At 52.2% G+C, this 12,365-nt stretch overlaps 2 protein-coding genes across 5 annotated transcripts in view; one reads left to right on the top strand and one right to left on the bottom strand.

The window, feature by feature from the left end:
- RAD50 (RAD50 double strand break repair protein) overlaps window positions 1–12,365 on the bottom strand; it is a 227,678-nt gene that overhangs the window by 144,615 nt on the left and 70,698 nt on the right. The window contains exon 1 of one of the 3 annotated variants that reach the window (XM_032837576.1): window positions 4,785–5,021. The exons of the other annotated variants lie outside the window; for them this stretch is intronic. The gene's annotated coding sequence lies outside the window, so the exon portion shown is untranslated. Of the gene's footprint in view, window positions 1–4,784; window positions 5,022–12,365 lie in introns of those variants that run through there. 3 annotated transcript variants of the gene reach the window in all.
- On the top strand, window positions 3,309–10,425 carry IRF1 (interferon regulatory factor 1). 2 transcript variants are annotated; one of them, XM_032837585.1, is made up of 10 exons: window positions 3,309–3,417; window positions 4,481–4,572; window positions 5,860–5,959; window positions 6,772–6,948; window positions 7,064–7,113; window positions 7,221–7,353; window positions 7,539–7,661; window positions 8,074–8,123; window positions 9,016–9,151; window positions 9,443–10,425. In XM_032837585.1, exons 2-10 carry the CDS (start codon window positions 4,486–4,488, stop codon window positions 9,553–9,555), a joined length of 969 nt encoding a protein of 322 aa, XP_032693476.1. In that variant the 5' UTR covers window positions 3,309–3,417; window positions 4,481–4,485; the 3' UTR covers window positions 9,556–10,425. The 2 variants fall into 2 exon arrangements, with proteins under 2 accessions (XP_032693476.1, XP_032693477.1); XM_032837586.1 differs by lacking the exon at window positions 7,539–7,661.

Here is a 12,365-nt window from a genome sequence, read left to right as displayed (position 1 = left end):
GACTGTCTCTTTTACAGAGAACACAGAGGCCCAGAGAGGAATGGTAACTTGCCTAGGGCCACATGGCAAGTGGCAAAAGCACATGAACCCAGGCTTTCAGACCCAAATCCTGTGTTCTTTCCACTGCTCTCTAGTTTCTGCCAGGGGTAGGGGAGCTGGGGGAGATCAGGTTGGTGTAGCACCTGGGAAATCAGAGTGAGCAGCGACCTGAATGTGGGGCTGAGGAGTCTGGGGAAAACTCAGAAGCTCCTGGCAGACCTGAATTTTTAGGGGATCAAACAGAGTTAGGCAGATCATCCTAGTGCAGAGGTATCTAGAGGGGCAGGCCCACCCTGGAGGGAGGGAGGCCTGAGGATAGGCTGTAGCAGTAACAGTCTGGTCCTGGTATGTGAAAACACAAGGATGCAGGGAAGAAAGTTCTGGAGGACCAAGTGAGGCAAAGAAGGGAGAAGGATAGGAAAAGACTTTAACCAGGAAGGAGCTGGAATTAGGATGAGAGAAAGCTGTAGAAAGTGTCGAAAGGGGAGGGAGGCCAAGAGTTTTGCTTGTGTCTCTGTGAATCTGTGGATAGGGCTGTAGTGTAGTGTCCAAAAGGCAACCAGAGCTTGTGTTTGGAGGCTAACTGTCCGCAGGGGATGGCTGAAATGACAGAAGATGAGTATTTTGAGTCAGAGAGGACTAAAGGCCTGGCCCTGAATTACTAAGAAAAACCTAGGGAAGGCTCTGTTTTGCTTAGCATCATAGGGAATGTGTGATACATTTTAGAATGGATTCAAGAGCTGTTACAACAAAAATTTGGGACACTTAACCGGGTTGTAGTTCTATTTCATTGACTGGTAGTGTAGCACCCTTGATCATGATAAGCAGATTCTTATAGGCTTCAATATCAAAAAAGAATCCCTAGACTTATAAGTTAAAAATAAAAAAAAGGTCAAACACTCCTTCAAAGATGTAAATGACATTTTCATCAGTAAATTCTAACATTGGGGAATTTCTCCTAAGCAAAAAAATTGACATGGGCAAGATTTAGCTACACAGTGTTGTCTGTATTAGGAAAATATGGAAATAACCTAAATATCCTACAACAGGAGATTAATCAGTAAGTTTTTATTTATCCTTATTAGAGAATAATATATACCATTACAAATTGTATTGTAGAAGTACACTTCATGACATCGAAAGATAAACGGATACAGATGATTATCTGTGAATTAAAATAAAGTTCTTGTTTTAAAGCACTTTTTACAGGCTCCTATTGCCTTTAAAGTGTCATGCTGATCAATTTCTGAGACACATGAGGTGCAAACTTCCTTTCCCTGATCTCATTTTGAATATTCCAGTCGCTATATCAGGTTCTTAGAGACAGGACAAGCATCCATTTGCTGCATAGAGAACAGACTTCACAACTCAGGAGCCACCTGCTTTCTGCTCTTCTGGCTCTGAAGGTCTTGATTTCTGTAGTGGGTTACCACTCCGTCTGCCATTTAAAGCACCCCAACCCTTCTATGCCTTCCTGGGCTTCTGGATCTTTCATTTTTCTTAACAGCCAGCTAGGCTCCTTCCTTGCAGTTCCTCCTGCCTTTTTGCCTCTCTAAGTGACTGCACCCACCACACTCTGGGAAACAGCTCTGACCCATTCTTGCTGGGCTCTTGGGAACCAAGCTTTGTGTTATCACAGCATCAGATTCTAGTGCACCAGAATTGGATTAACCCATCCATTTCCTCTGTGGGAGGGAGTCAGTAGAGTGACTGACAGGTGGAATGCTGCATCAACCAGTCTATTTATAGCTTGCACCATTGCAACTGGGTGCTGCTGCTGTGAAGGGAGAGCTGGGTGAGGGGAATGATATGGCCAGTCCAGCCTGGGGGAGCAATTGACTTCTGAGTCAGCAACTTTGGGGAAGATGAGGAAAGAACCTGCTGGGCCAGAGTTCTGGATGGAAAATGAACACTCAGTCCAGTCTCTAGGAGTACAAGTGGGGCAAGGCCTATTTTAAAGCACAAGAATTAAGTAGTTGCCCTTCCCAAGAGCCTGGGACCTGGGTTCCTCAACTCTTTGGCCACATCCATGGCCTTGGCCATCCCTAAGCAATTTCCCCCATGCTGCCCAGAATCTCTCTGCTGAGGACCCCAGGCAATACCAATGCAGCTATGAAGGAGCTCCCAATGCAAGGGCCATGTGAGACTGTGTAGGTGGCCTAAGGCTGGAGTGCTAGCAGGAACAAGGCTACCCAAGCCCTACCCCAACTCAACAATCAGGGCTTCTCTGAAATCCTTCCTTTCCCTAAGGTCAGCTGAATGGCAGTTCCAAGGATGTAGACCCACAAGAGGGGGAGGTGCCTCTCAGCCATTGTTAGTCTCCGGGCAGGGACCTCAAAAGCCACGAGCACCTGCTGTCCCCAAGTGAGGCAGGGTGTTTTACAGACATAATTTCTCCGTCGCTGTAAACCAGCGAGATGGGGCTTCTTATTTTATAGTTGAGGAGACTGACGTTCCCAGTCCCATGTCAGGTGCACCTACAGCGACCAAACCGGGATTTCCTCTCCTCCGGCAGCCCCAAGCAGCACCCCAGGCAGATTAGGCTTTCCCTTACTTCGTCAAGGGAGGTGAGTGCCCTGGAGGTGGGTCACCGCTCGAGAAGGGGGAGTATAAGGGCCCAGGCCCTTCTTTCTCGGCACACCATGAGCAGGCTTGAGGAACCAGGCTAGTTTACGGGGATTCAATCCCGGTATGTTCACCCTGAAGAGGACGGCAGGTGCCCGGGTAACCACCTCACCTGCGCTCAGAAGACAGAAGTCCCCCACCCCCAGGAGAGGAGGATGAAGAGTTGGCCACAGGATCAAGCAGGTTGGGAGAATACGGAGTGAGGGGAGTAACTGCGGGCCGGGGGCCTTCGGCTTTCCAGGACAGCTTTCTCCCGGGCTAGCTGGTGTGGGGGTGGAGTGGGAGCGGACGGGGCGGGCCCGCGGTCGCCCCAGGGCGGCGGCGCCGGGCCGGAGGGGGTGGGGAGGAGCAGCCGCCCTGTACTTCCCCTTCGCCGCTAGCTCTACAACAGCCTGATTTCCCCGAAATGATGGGGCGGCACCGACCAATAGGCGCCCTCGCGGCTCTTTAGGAGGCGGGGCCGGGCCTGGGTTGGGGGAATCCCGCTAAGTGTTTAGATTTCTCGCCGGCGCCGCTGCCCCGGCAGAGCGCGCCACTCCTTCGTCGAGGCAGGACGTGCGCCTAAACCCGGTCGAGCAGAGGCCAGCGGGAGCTGTGCCAAGCCAAGGCCAGCCGTGCCCAACGGTCCCTCGACCCGGGCATCCTCTGCCTTCCAGCGCTACCTCCCGGAACTGCGCTCCCGGCGCGGACACAGCTGCCCCCAGCTGCGCCAGGACCTTCGGGCGCCGCCGCTGGATCGCGCCCGCTGCAGAGGTGAGCCCGCCTTCTCTGCGGGGGGGACCGGTGGCGTCGAACAAAGGCGCGCAGGGCACCAGGAAGTGGGGGCCGACAACCCCAGCCGGGAGAGTCGCGGGCGCGCGGCGTTGCCTGGGCCCCCGCGCGGTCTTGGGAGGGCGCTGGAGGAGCTGCGAGCGGCAGCGCGGGGAGGGCGGGCCGCGCGGCGTGGACCGCCCACGAGCCGAGGTTGCCGGCGCCCGGCCGCTGTCGCAGATCTTTGTGCGCGGAGCCACCCGGCCTTCTGGGTGGCTCGGTAGGTTTGTCGCGCGCATCGGTGAGCGGTGCCGGGGACTCGAGTGTACGTCCGCGCGTGGGCGCCCCGTGCTCCTCGCGCGGGCTTTCGGCGGTCCCAGCTCTGCGCCCAGGCCTTAGGTTTCAGGCCGTATGTGCAGGTGTTGGGGGCTGGGGCTTGATGCCCTGGATGGCTGGCGGACCTGCTGGGGCTTTGGAAGAGGCGCCACAGGTGTTCTTCGGCTACCAAGCGGAGGAAGGGAGCGGGCCCGAGGGTACCTTGTCTGGAGCAGCGTAGATTAGATGGGGGTGGGGTGGGGGTGACGGGTAGAGTGCGGGGTGACTGCCTGCCACTAGGGAAGATGTACAGCTAGTGGTAGTGGCAGAAACTCAAGTAGGGGAATTTATTGGCATCAACCAAAAGAAGCCTCTCCCTTCCCAATGGATTTGAATCTGGGAGGAAAGTTCTGGTATTAAGATATCTGTGTATTTTATCTGTTTTTCCTGCACATAAATCCTGAAACTATCACTTGCATTCCTGTCTCCTCCCAAGAGTGTTTAGAGGAGTGTGGGGGAAGGGGCTTAAGTGTTTTTGCCCAAGATGTTGAAAATATTTGTAGGGCAGTTTTATAACAGTGAAAGCCCCTTCCCCCATGATTGTAGTACTTGGTACCTGGTGGAAGGCATAGGAAAGTAACTGAATGACCTTGGAGGGGTGGGGAGAGGGGTGGTGATAGGTGGCCGGCAAGTAGTGCCTAAGGGGCTGCTCTACAGACTCCAAACCAGAGCCTCTGTTTTCTCTTTACAGCCAACATGCCCATCACTCGGATGCGCATGAGACCCTGGCTAGAGATGCAGATTAATTCCAACCAGATCCCAGGGCTGATCTGGATCAATAAAGTGAGTATAACCTTTTGGGTTTTTTTGCTGCTATTTTAACACATGTTCTTTGGGGGACCAAGGGTTCAGATACAGCTCAAAAAGGGAAGTGATGGGGAGGAGGCAGATGTGCTTCCCAGTGGGTCCTGTGTGCAGGGGGGATGCAAGACCCAGCCTTGGACTGCACTTAGCCAACTTCTGCCTTCCTTTTTCAGAGTGGAGGGGGCACTCACCTGAGGGCACTGACAGTTTCTAGCAGCAGGACCCTCCCAGCATCTGCAGAGCCAGAAGTTCTGATCTCTTCTGAGGGAGACTACAAACACACAGCATCCTACAGGGTTCCCGTCAGCTAGGAGACAGAGAAGTGGGCACTAGTGACAAGAAGTATGGCTGGTTCGGCAGCAGACCCAAAAATTAACCTTGCACCGTTGGCCCAGGCCCAGGAAACCTCATGCTGGTGCACAAATGGCAACACAGACCCTGCAGACTTAGTAGTAATAATAATATTAATAATGATAGCTCATGCTTAGCATACACTTCCTACAAGCGAGTGTGACACTGTGCTAAGTTTTTTACTTATATTGCATTACTGAGTCCTCACAGTAGCCCTGTGAAGTAGATCCTATTAATATCTCCATTTTCAGATAAGGGAACTGAGGCACTGAAAGGTAAACAGTGAGTTCACAGAAGAAGTGATAAAGCCAAGATTTGAACCTGAATAGTCAGACTCAAAAATCCATAGCATTAACCACCAGTCATGACAAAAGTGAGGCTTAGTCTTTATATTTGTCACTGTGATTTCTCGTTTCATAGAGACCAGTGAGGGACCAGGAGGTATAGTGACAGTGCCAGTGTCACACAGGTAGTCAGCATCCAAGACTGGCAGAGGGCTCCCTCAGGTATATGGCCAGGACCCCCTGTGTAGGAGCCAGTGGTCCCAGGTGTCCTAAGCAGCCCTATATGATGGATGGAGTCCTCCCTTCCATGTTCGTGCTGAAAGCCAGAGAGCATCCCAATGTGCTCTGTGTGGGTCCCACACATCTGTAACAGGCAGAGGGAGACCTTTGCTGAGCTGATGTTGCCATAGCTCTTCAGAACCCAGAGCCCCTACTGAGAGATTGAGAGCTATACAGTTGTCTGTTTAAGCCATTCTCAGGATGGGTCAACCCAAGCCAGATGTCAGGGTAAAAAGGGGAAGTCAGACCTTTCCCAGACTTGGGGGGCTGGGCAGACTCATGCAAAAAGCCTGTGGCCTCTGAGATAACACAGCTTTGTATGTGTGTGTGTGTGTGTGTGTGCCCCGTTCAGGAGGAGATGATATTCCAGATTCCATGGAAGCACGCTGCCAAACATGGCTGGGACATTAACAAGGATGCCTGTCTGTTCCGAAGCTGGGCCATTCACACAGGTGTGTGCCCTGGTCTCCAGTCCTGAAGGGTCCAGGGAAGAGACAAGGGGAGTCACTTCGGTTAACACAGAGGTTCTTTGTTGGGGTCTCTGGGTTCCTGAGACTGTGTACAGAATTGGGGGTGAGGCGGGGGTAGACTTGTATTTCTGGGGGAAGAGGTCCATCATTTCACCAAGTTCTTAAAGGAACTTGTGAAGTCAGTATCTTAGAAAGCATGATTTCAAGGAGTTCGTGGCTGGTTGAAAGCTCCCCCTGGCACAAGCACTTGTGAGCCGGGATACTGAAAGAGACCCAGGTCTTTCATTTTCTTGATGATCACCAAGGTCCTGGCCCAAGGCCCATAGAGTTAGCAGCCTCCTTTTATCCTTGAGGGTTGGGGCTCTTGGTCCATCTCAGATCAGTCAGCACGCCTATCAGTAACTGTTCTTTGATGCCTACTCTTTGTCCACTCCTGTGTTTGGAAATATCAGATAAACCCTAGTCCCTACTTGCTCTCTGACTGCTGACAGCCCAAGCAGGGAGACTGGTCATGGTATAGCACCAATACAGCACTTTAGGACATATGGGCCCTCTAGTGCTTCTGGCTGGGCCCTTCAGAGAGGCCTGCTGAATGTGTCTGAGCCGAGCCTGGGCATTTGAGAATTCCTGAGGCCTGCAGATGGTCCCTCAGGAACACTGGCTGTTTGGCCAGTGTGGGTCTCTGGCAGCATGACAGCTCAGGGCTACTCTTGTCTTCCTGCTCCCCGGCCAGGGGGCAGCTGAAGATCCCCACCTATGGCCCTGACAGTCCTCTTCCCTCTTCTGCCCACTAGGCCGATACAAAGCAGGGGAAAAGGAGCCAGATCCCAAGACGTGGAAGGCCAACTTCCGCTGTGCCATGAACTCCCTGCCAGACATTGAGGAAGTGAAGGACCAGAGCAGGAACAAGGGCAGCTCAGCCGTGCGGGTCTACCGAATGCTCCCGCCCCTCACCAAGAACCAGAGGAAAGGTAGCCAAGAGCTCTGGGTCTTTGGGTAGCAATTGGTGGGGGGGTAGGGAGAGGTGAGAAGGGCTGCTGGGGCTGATGTGCCTGTCCCAAGACTGACAGCCTATCTGCTTCACAGAGAGGAAGTCCAAGTCCAGCCGAGATGCTAAGAGCAAGGCCAAGAGGAAGGTGAGTGTGGTCCTAAGCTGCTAGTCTTTGGTCTCCTGGGAGTCAGGGTTGGCAGGGGAAGAAATGCCACAGCAAGCCTGGGCCTGAGCACCTCCCTCCTGTTGCAGCCATGTGGTGACTCCAGTCCTGATACCTTCTCCGATGCGCTCAGCAGCTCTACCCTGCCGGATGACCACAGCAGCTACACCGCCCAGGGCTACATAGGGCAGGATTTGGAGGTTGAGCGGGACCTAACTCCAGGTGAGCTGGGCCGGGTCTGGCATGAGAGCACATAGGTCACGGGGATGGCTCCTTCTCTTGGGTCTAGGGAGCACTGTGCTTGAGGACAGTAGCCAGTTGGAGCAGGCAGCAGGGCCAGGGCTGCTGGGTGTCCTGCAAACCGAGAAAGCCCACAGTTCTGACCTGCGGTTTCTCCTGTCCTTCAGCACTGTCCCCATGTGCCGTTACTAGTACGCTCCCTGACTGGCACATCCCAGTGGAAATTGTGCCCGATAGCACCAGTGACCTCTACAACTTCCAGGTGTCACCCATGCCCTCCACTTCAGAAGGTATGTGCTTTTGAGGGCTGCCTGCCTGCCTCTTGTTTGGGTCCTGGGAAGAGTTCCCTGAGGGAGAGAGGATGGATGCTCAGAACTCCACCAGGCACTGACGGAGGTGACTGTGCTGGAGAAAAGAGAGAGGTAGCCGGGGTAACCGGGGTAACCTCGGTCTCTGATGGCTAGTTTTCTTGGCTCCTCTGCAGCCCAGTCTCTGAGGGTGAGGAAGGAAGCAGGGGGGTGGGAAGAGGTGTGGCTTCGGGGTTCAGGAGGTTGAGTCACTAGGACTGTGTCCTGTTCTGGCATCCCTGTGGTCGCAGATGTCTGCTGGGAGGCCAGTGTGTGTGCGTGCATGAAAGGTGACGGCACTGGTGGTGCCCGAGCTGCAGGGCTGAGCCAATCTCTCTGCTCTTCCCACCCACAGCCACAACTGATGAGGATGAAGAAGGGAAATTAACTGAGGACATCATGAAGGTAAAGCCCATTCCTCCCTGGGCACTCTTTCAAAGTGGCTGCTTAGGAGAGAGAAAGCCACTCAGAGCCTACAAATCAGAGGGCGTAAGCAGCGGCTCCTGTGACTGGACTGCTTGCATAGTCCTACAGGTGTCACACTTATGGTGCCCTCCTCGGCTACTGGGAGAGACACCGTGGAAGTGAGGATAGGAGGGAGGCCTGCTCTCTGACCAGCTGCCCAGGAGCAAAGCTCCAGAGCCTGAAACAGTGCTGAGTCAGCCATTCTCTGCACCGGGTCCCTGGCCTGCGTCCTCTGCCCCAGCACGCCCCAGGCCTGCTGCCCCACTGGTTAGGGAGTGCACGTTAGGTTTTCATAATCAGCCTTTGGGATCTGTAATCTGATGGGGTTTATTCCCTTTGTCTTTTCTTTTTTTTTTTTAAAGCAAATTATTCTCCAGGTTTTTTTTTTCTTTTCTTTTTTTTGCTTCAGTTTTAAAAGTGAATATAAAAACATTTTTGCAGTAGTTGTACCCAGGCTCTGTTTCATTAGCTTAGAAAACTTGAAACATAGCTGTAGCTCTTTATCTCCAGGTTTTCTAGACATCTTTTCTTGAGTCATGATGCTACCCATTGCGTTAAGCCACATTCCCAGTTGGTATGTCCTCCTCCCGCAGCTCAGGGGGAAAGTCTTGGAGATTCTGTGCCAGAGGGTAAATGTGGGAGTGGAAGTCCAGGGCAGACCCTCCCTTCCCAGGCCTCTTCCTAGCCTCATTCCACAACTACATCCACCTGAGAATGTGCAAAGGGCCAAGGGTATGAGGCTGGCAGGGAAGCTTTGGCTCACTGAACGCAGGGCCAGAGGATGAGTCTGCACTGGAAGTAAGCTGATGGCTTCTTGTTCCTCTGTCCATAGCTCTTGGAGCAGACGGGGTGGCAGCCAACAAACGTGGATGGGAAGGGGTACCTGCTCAATGAACCTGGGGCCCAGCCCACCCCTCTCTATGGAGACTTCAGCTGCAAGGAGGAGCCAGAAGTTGACAGCCCTGGAGGTAAGAAGTCCCTGGAGCTAAGGATTTCTCCACAAGGGAGAAGCTTGCAGGGGGTGGGAAAGGGGTGGGGACTGGGCCAGGGAGCAGCAGAGGCAAACCACCTTTCTTAAACGCTTCTTGTGAATTGGCTGCTGCTCCCAAGTACTTAGGTTTGCCTAAAGATGAGGGGGGCTTACTGCTGCGGGTGGGCAGTAGAGGCAGCTGTGTCTGTGGCTGGGATAGGCTGAGGGGGCGGGAGAACACACCTGTCTTCATCCTCCATCCTCATACAACCTTCTTCACATCTTCTAGGGTATATTGGACTGATATCTTCAGATCTGAAGACCATGGACCCCAACTGGCTGGAGGGCCTGTTGCCCCCAGTCAGACTGCCCTCTATCCAGGCCATTCCTTGTGCGCCATAGCTGCGCCCCAGCCCCCTTTTACTCCCCTAGGCAAGCAGGACCTGGCATCACGGTAGCTGTGATGCAGAGAAACAGGACTCCTGTGGGCTCCTTGACATGGCAGAGTGTTACTCCACTGCTGAGCAGGGATGGGGCCTCCCTCCTTAGGATAGTGACCTCTTGCAGTCAGTCAGGCCATGGTCTGGGCTTATCTTGAGGGGTAAAGCTGGCCCTGGCTCCTGGGAAGATGGGATTCTGAGAAGGACGTGTCAGGTGGAGGTCTCAGAGAGGAGTCAGCCTCCAGCTTTTCCCTCTAAGCCCAGCTGTTGAGAGAGGGTCTCACTGTCACTGAGGTGGCCCAAGGGAGCAGACCAGTGACCTCAGAAAAACACAGCACTGACCCCAGGGCTGGCTCTGCACTAAGAGATGATTGCACTAAGTGAATCCTGTTCCCAAAGAACCCCCTCCCTTCTCAGCTGAGCCCTGGGGACTGTTCCAAAGCCAGCAAAATGTGAAGGAAAACGGGGCCCTGCAGGACAGTGCTCCCTCAGCCTCAGAGGAGCTCTGTCCTGCTCGGGCTGAGGGGCTTGGGAAAAAAAATGGCACTTTTTCTGGTGGACCTTGCCACTTTCCTGATCAAGGTGTACACTAACGACCCCCCCAAGCTCTCAGCCTTGCATTTATTTATATTGTGCCTTGCCCTGCGCCCACCTGCCCCCCTCAGGCAGGCCCCGGCAGCCCTCAGCAGGCCCTGGGAGGGAAGTGTGAGCGCCTTGGTATGATTTTTAGAATTGGAAATGTCATCTAATCACTAAATCATGTGTGACCACATACATACATGTGTGTAAATATGTACATTTGTCTTTTTATAAAAAGTTAATTGTTTATAAAGGGTGTGGCCTTTTATTTAGAGATAAACTGCAGATGGTTTTCCTTTTGATAGATACATTCTGATGAACTCATTCTGGGCATCCTGCCTGCACTTGACTGGGGGTGAGCAGTGACATGCACCTATCGCAGAAGCCTTGAGTTATGTTCACGGAGAAGGTGACAGGAAGAGGGGACAATCCTAGCACACAGACATGCTCATATAGATGCAGTCTATAGATGCAGTCACTTGCCCTTGACTTTATAGCCAGGCTGTGAGTTGAACTGGGGCTCCAAAGCCTGAGAGTGTTAGGTTTTGAGTTCTGAGTACCTTGCCATGAACTTTATGTCCTGCTAAACTCAAATCCAAGTGTAATCAGATGCTACTTTAAAAAAGTTAACACCTGGTACTGGCCTGGTCATGGACAACCACCATAGACGCCAGCCCAAAACCGGTTCCGGAGGCCCATTGTGCTAGACATTACCTGTCTAGTTCTGATGGACATGTCCTTTCTCTACACTGTCCACTATAGTAGGCAGTGGCAAAGTCACATGTGTCAATGGTGCAATGGAGCAACTGAATTCTTAGTTAAAATGCAAATAGTGCCAGATGGACAATGGCTACAACATTGGACAGTACAGATAGATACTGGATTGGGGACAGATCTGAGAGGCTGGGGTGGCTGGTGGACACTAGGGACAGACTTGGGGCTATTTACCTGCCAATTCAAGAGTATTTTGCTATTTTCATGGCCAGCAATAGCTACATTGGTGCTGAATACAAGCCCTACAGTGTACTATATGACAGGTCCATGCACAAAAGTGTTAGGAAAACCTTAGATAACCTCACATGAAGCAGGTTTCCTTCATTTCTTCTCAGGGTTCTGGCTGAGTTTAGGCACACAAAATCTCTGTGAAGGAGTATGTTTCTGAAAACCACAGGTTGAGAACCACCACCATATGGCAGTACTCCCCTCAGATAAGGCCTAGTTAAAAGAATGACTGAAGGCGAGTTCTGGATATGGGCTTTCTTCATGTCTCCCCACCCCCGGTCCCTGGCCCTGAGGCATAAACAGTACCCAGCAGCAGGCAGGCTGGCCAAGGGAAATCAGCTGATAGCACTAGCATCATCTAGGGAGTGAGGTCATGGCAATAAGGGGGTTACTCAGGGAATCCAAGCCCTGTGGACACTTCTCCCCAGTCTTAGTCTCAGAAATTGCTTGGACTTAGATGCCCTTCCTGGGCCCAGCCCTCCGGAAGGAGTATGGACCCTTAGTGAGGAAGGAAAGGCTGAGTGAGAAAATGATGAAAAACCTAGAAAATGGGCAAGGATCAGTCTGACATATTCTGCCAAGCTCAGAAAGTATTGTTGCTTGATCTTGTCATGCCCTGTAAGTAGCAGGTGGCCTCCAGTCTCCAAAGCCAAGGCGAAGTCCTGACATTTTCTAGCTCTTATCTGTGGAGTCCTAAAAAGTTGAGAACTCCCTGATATGTCTAGGGAGGAACTCCCAAACACTACTTGCTCCAATCACAAGGCAGCTGGGTTCTGGGGACCAGGCCTGGAGAAGTAGTGTGGGATAGAACCAGAACTTCCAATCTGTCCCATCACACCCTGCCATGGACCTTGGCCCAGGCCTAATGGGGAGACAGTAACTGTGACAGCATCTGACACTAACTTATGAGCCAGTCAGTGGCTGAACAAAGCAACATCAATATAATGGGAGCCAAATTTGGTCATAATAGTTTAAGGTCATTCTTTGGGTCTGTTAAAGCTTTTGTGGCTCATTCCCAAGAGTTTTGGCCTAAGCACTAATGGTGGAAACTCTTGATTAAAGAATTTAGGAGGTCAATGAAAGATCTGTTTTGTTGGAGTTGTGATAACATTGTCATTAAGACCACTTTCCGTTGGGGTAAAGTAGCAAATTGGGGCATGGTCATACCAGCTAGAAGTCCTGTTAAATCTA

Source organism: Lontra canadensis, unplaced genomic scaffold (assembly GCF_010015895.1).
Source record: "Lontra canadensis isolate GAN:19392208 unplaced genomic scaffold, GSC_riverotter_1.0 scaffold99, whole genome shotgun sequence".
NCBI classification, from domain to species: Eukaryota; Metazoa; Chordata; class Mammalia; order Carnivora; family Mustelidae; genus Lontra; species Lontra canadensis.
This window is presented reverse-complemented; position numbering and strand designations above follow the sequence as displayed.

Bases quoted from the DNA above. Each gene is read 5' to 3' on its own strand.
- IRF1 (XM_032837585.1), top strand. From the start codon at position 4,486: ATGCCCATCACTCGGATGCGCATGAGACCCTGGCTAGAGATGCAGATT. The intron at 7,114-7,220 runs GTGAGTGTGGTC...CTCCTGTTGCAG, and splicing joins AGAGCAAGGCCAAGAGGAAG to CCATGTGGTGACTCCAGTCC. The intron at 8,124-9,015 runs GTAAAGCCCATT...CTCTGTCCATAG, and splicing joins TAACTGAGGACATCATGAAG to CTCTTGGAGCAGACGGGGTG.